This window comes from Sinocyclocheilus anshuiensis, unplaced genomic scaffold, assembly GCF_001515605.1.
Source record: "Sinocyclocheilus anshuiensis isolate Anshui unplaced genomic scaffold, SAMN03320099.WGS_v1.1 scaffold1985, whole genome shotgun sequence".
Lineage (NCBI taxonomy): Eukaryota > Metazoa > Chordata > Actinopteri > Cypriniformes > Cyprinidae > Sinocyclocheilus > Sinocyclocheilus anshuiensis.
In genome coordinates, this window is record NW_015541030.1 from 9,923 (window position 1) to 14,600 (window position 4,678).

General features: G+C 38.4%; 1 protein-coding gene across 1 annotated transcript in view; it reads left to right on the forward strand.

The window, feature by feature from the left end:
* The first annotated feature begins 1,059 nt into the window (after nt 1–1,059).
* Nucleotides 1,060–4,678, forward strand: part of LOC107690520 (SLAM family member 9-like) — a 22,700-nt gene continuing 19,081 nt past the window's right edge. The window contains exons 1-2 of the mRNA XM_016488874.1: nt 1,060–1,081; nt 3,808–3,999. Of these exons, the coding sequence (XP_016344360.1) occupies nt 1,060–1,081; nt 3,808–3,999 (214 nt within the window). The remainder of the gene's footprint in view (nt 1,082–3,807; nt 4,000–4,678) is intronic.

Genomic DNA, 4,678 nt, shown 5'->3' on the forward strand with positions numbered 1-4,678 from the left:
CACCCCCCTAAGTCCTGCCCTGGTGTAGGTATAGGGCCCAAACATAACCTCAAGCCCAGGGGCCCTCAAGTCCTGCCCTGCTGATAACAGAATAACAATTGACTCCTACTATTGAAACCTATTCTCTCTTTGATACCTTGTCCACATTTCATGCTACTTTGCATGGGCTCATATTTTCTCTTTTCTATGCGTGCCTGTTAGTCCAGTTTGTTCACTATTTCATTACACCATATGGAGCACTTCTTGATCAAAAACCTTTTCTATTGTAGCTTCTATTGTAACTTCAAACTTTTCGTTTGGTTGGCTGTTGATTCTCCTGTTGCTAAATTTGGAAACCACATACTAACATTCTACTTTAACTAGATATGGTAAAATAGTAGGTCTAATAATATATTAGTACAGCTCTGAATTCAGCCTCTTCCTTTGGCATTTATCTGCTGTAACCACTAGATGACACTGTAATGTTAAGATAAGAACATAACTCAAAAAACGAGAACCTAGGTCCTACCCAAGCGGCAACCTCCCGCTCTCTCTCATGAAGCCAACACGGAAGTGACTAAAACTGCAATTCAACGACTGGTTCCAAAAGGTAGTCAATTCCATAGACTCCCCATGTTAAAATGCCCAACTTTACAGCAGAAAAAAACATGTTTACAGCCTGGTACAAAAAATGATTTTGGTCTATATAGCAAATTTTGCCCCTCATGACAACTGTGAGGGTGGTGAATTTTTTTATAACTCATCAGTTTAAATTATATTAAGCCTTAAAGTTCTGCATAATTAAGGGCGTGGCCACTTGAGTGACAGGTGGGTTGCTGCTGCTGACACTGCCGTCGAGCTAGGTGGGCGTGGCTTCAGCAACCAGCTCCCGCCTTTTTGCCCATTTTCGATGATCCGGAAGTGACACGTGGTGACGCGCTGCCAAGATGGTGACGGCCAGCTCTGCCCACTTTGAGCTTCAAAAATGCTCTTCAGAAAACTACAGGTGATGTCACAGACACTACGTCCATGTTTTTATACAGTCTATGGTCCTACCTAGGGCATAAACACACAGACATAATGATAATTAAACTAGAAAAAGGTGAGGAACATATCAAGGAGATAATCAGAAACTAAGGCAACTAAGGAAACAGCAACTGAACGCAGGAAATGTAAACACAAACTAAGAATCCAAAGAACAGAGAAAGCGCCTTTATTGTATACCACCATCTACACCACTTGTGGATTCTGCATAGATAATTTAATGTATTATAATTAATGTGGATAATCATATTTTCCTAAAAACAAATAACATCATTGCATAATCCCCTGCATGCCCTTTCGGAAAGAAAAAAAAAGTTTCAGAAGCAGTCATTGGGGTGGTACCCTTTCAAAAAGTACACTTTTGTACCTTTTATGTACTAATATGTACCTTTAGGGAACCCTTTAGGCACAAAAGTGCACCTTTTGAAAGGCACCGTTCCAGCGGCAGCTTTTGTAACTTTTTTTCTGAGAGTGTGTAAGACCAGGGATGTTCTTGCTGTGACATTCTCATCCTCAGATATCACGCCCACACTGCATTCACTATGTGGTTAGCCAGAGGTCTGACTTCTGGAGACAATAGCTGTGAAGTGACTTTGCTGCCCACTTTAGCTATATATTTTAGCTCTATATTCAAACAGTTTTGCCATGCATTTCAGAAATGACAAAAAAATGTCTGTAAAGTTACATTGAAATAACAAATAAAATATAACCTTACAAGCAGCAGGCTAAGCAGAGCATGTAGTTCAAATAAATCTTTAACTGTTGTACAAACATGTACTGTATATCATACACTCAAGACCTACAAAAGGCCTCTGAGCAGGGTAAAACATGAATGTATTTCTCTGGAATGCATGTGAGACTCCAACAGCTCATTTTGTGAGTCAAAGTAAAACCTGCTGTGGTCTGATCTGTTTAGAAATGTGGTTTGACCATGGTACCAAGAGAACAGAGTCACTAGTCACCAACCTGAACTATGACAAGTGTCACATGTTGTTGCAAATGGAGACATTTGAGCTGCAGATCTAAATGCAGTAGTTAAACAAAACACAAACCATGTAGGTTGGTTTGGTTGTGCTCCAGAGTGTTTTTGCTTTGTTTAATTGACAATAACGGACCACTGATGATAATAAACCAAGAACTGAACCAAAAAGTGAGCATAAATACACAGGACAAAAAGGGGATCTGAGCTAGAAACAGGTGAACAGAACAGATTTTTTTTTAAAGCTACTTTAACTATATATTTTAGCTCTATATTCAAACAGTTTTGCCATGCATTTCAGAAATGACAAAAAAAATGTCTGTAAAGTTACATTGAAATAACAAATAAAATATAACCTTACAAGCAGCAGGCTAAGCAGAGCATGTAGTTCAAATAAATCTTTAACTGTTGTACAAACATGTACTGTATATCATACACTCAAGACCTACAAAAGGCCTCTGAGCAGGGTAAAACATGAATGTATTTCTCTGGAATGCATGTGAGACTCCAACAGCTCATTTTGTGAGTCAAAGTAAAACCTGCTGTGGTCTGATCTGTTTAGAAATGTGGTTTGACCATGGTACCAAGAGAACAGAGTCACTAGTCACCAACCTGAACTATGACAAGTGTCACATGTTGTTGCAAATGGAGACATTTGAGCTGCAGATCTAAATGCAGTAGTTAAACAAAACACAAACCATGTAGGTTGGTTTGGGTTGTGCTCCAGAGTGTTTTTGCTTTGTTTAATTGACAATAACGGACCACTGATGATAATAAACCAAGAACTGAACCAAAAAGTGAGCATAAATACACAGGACAAAAAGGGGATCTGAGCTAGAAACAGGTGAACAGAACAGATTTTTTTTTAAAGCTGGCGGAGAAAGGGTTAATAGAAGATAGATAAACATATTCAACCAACAGGTGCTTGAGTGGTGCATTGGGTGGGTGGTGGTCAAATCCTGTGGGGAAAGAATCATGCGCAGCACTATTACTATCACAGTTTAAGACTGATGGTTTACCATCTGTCACAGAAGTGTTCACATATTTCAAGTGCTTTTATTTGACAATGGTTAACAAGTTTGTTTTGTTCTGCTTGTGGCGTCTGTTTGGTAAGTTATGATCGTATTCTTAATTTGTTTCAGGTTAATAAGTAGGTCATGAACTACTTTTTAGCCAGGTGATTTACATTGTTTGTTAGACCTACATAAACGATGCTGCAATCAAATAAAAATGCATGTTACTGATTTGAACCACAAGCGAAAAACCACAAGATTGAAAAAACACAGCAGAATCTGTTCTTGCCACATTTGAATATTGATGATCACCGAGACATCAGCTAAACATTTATTTCTTGAAAAAAGAGGATGGGGAGTAAATTATGACATAATTTTAATTTTTGTGTAACAATCTAAAAAAACAGAAAAGAAGCTATGTAAACTATGCAGTCACTATTTAAGTTGTTTTACTTCCAGTTAAAATGATTCAGAGGGGAACTGAATGTACAGTACCGTGCAACAAAAAAACAACTTCTGTTCTCACTTATTCTAAGCAGATTTGAGTTTTTGCAGATAATATCCTTGAGATTCTTGTAATTGCGAGTTCCTAAAAGAGACTGTTTAGAAATACAGAGGGGCATTGCTCAAAAGTAGAATTAAGAAAGCCAGGATAACCCAACTGAGGGACTGTATAATCAACAGTCTTCTGCTGTTCTTTGGTCTTCGTTTTACATTTGAATGGTTTAAATCAGTTATTTTATGTAAACAAATTATTAACCCTTAATCTGTGACAAACTCTATGTTTTCCAGGTGTCTTTGGTGTTGATGTGGATGGAATGGAGTTGGTATCAGTGCTGGAGGGAGATTCAGTGACTCTAAATTCTGGTCTTACTGAAATGACGGATGATGATCTGATTCTGTGGAGGTTTGGATCTGAAAATACTTTAATAGCTCAAATCAATGTAATGGCCAGCAGCATCACTATATATGATGATGATCTCGGTGGGAGATTCAGAAACAGACTGAAGCTGGATGATCAAACTGGATCTCTGATCATCACAAACACCAGAACTGAACACGCTGGACTCTATAAACTACAGACCAACAGTGTGAGCAAGAGTTTCAGTCTCACTGTCCATGGTGAGTTATCAGTTTCACATTTTACTACACTTTTAAAGGTTCTGGATCTTAAAATTTCAATTATTTTCACCTTCAGTTATTAAAATGACTAAATCATTTCAACATTTACACAAATGTAGAGAGAGGACTGACCATGTTATAGCAATTATCATACTTGTTGGCTTGGGTCGCTAAAAGTGAATTCACTCTCTCTCTCTTACACACACACACACACACACACACACACACACATGTCTGGTCAGCTATCCTTGTGGGGACTCTACATAGGCGTAATGCTTTTTCTACTGTACAGACCGTATTTTCTATTGCCCTACACCAACCCTACCCCTAAACCTACCCCTCACAGGAAACTTTCTGCATTTTTAGATTTTCAAGAAACTTCATTCTGTGTGATTTATTAGCTTGTTTACCCGTAGGGACCTCAATTTAGGTCCCCACCATGACACGAGTCCCCATGAGTCTCTATGTATTCAGGTTTAAGTCCCCACCAGAATAGAAAAACAGGTACACACACACACACACACACACACACACACACACA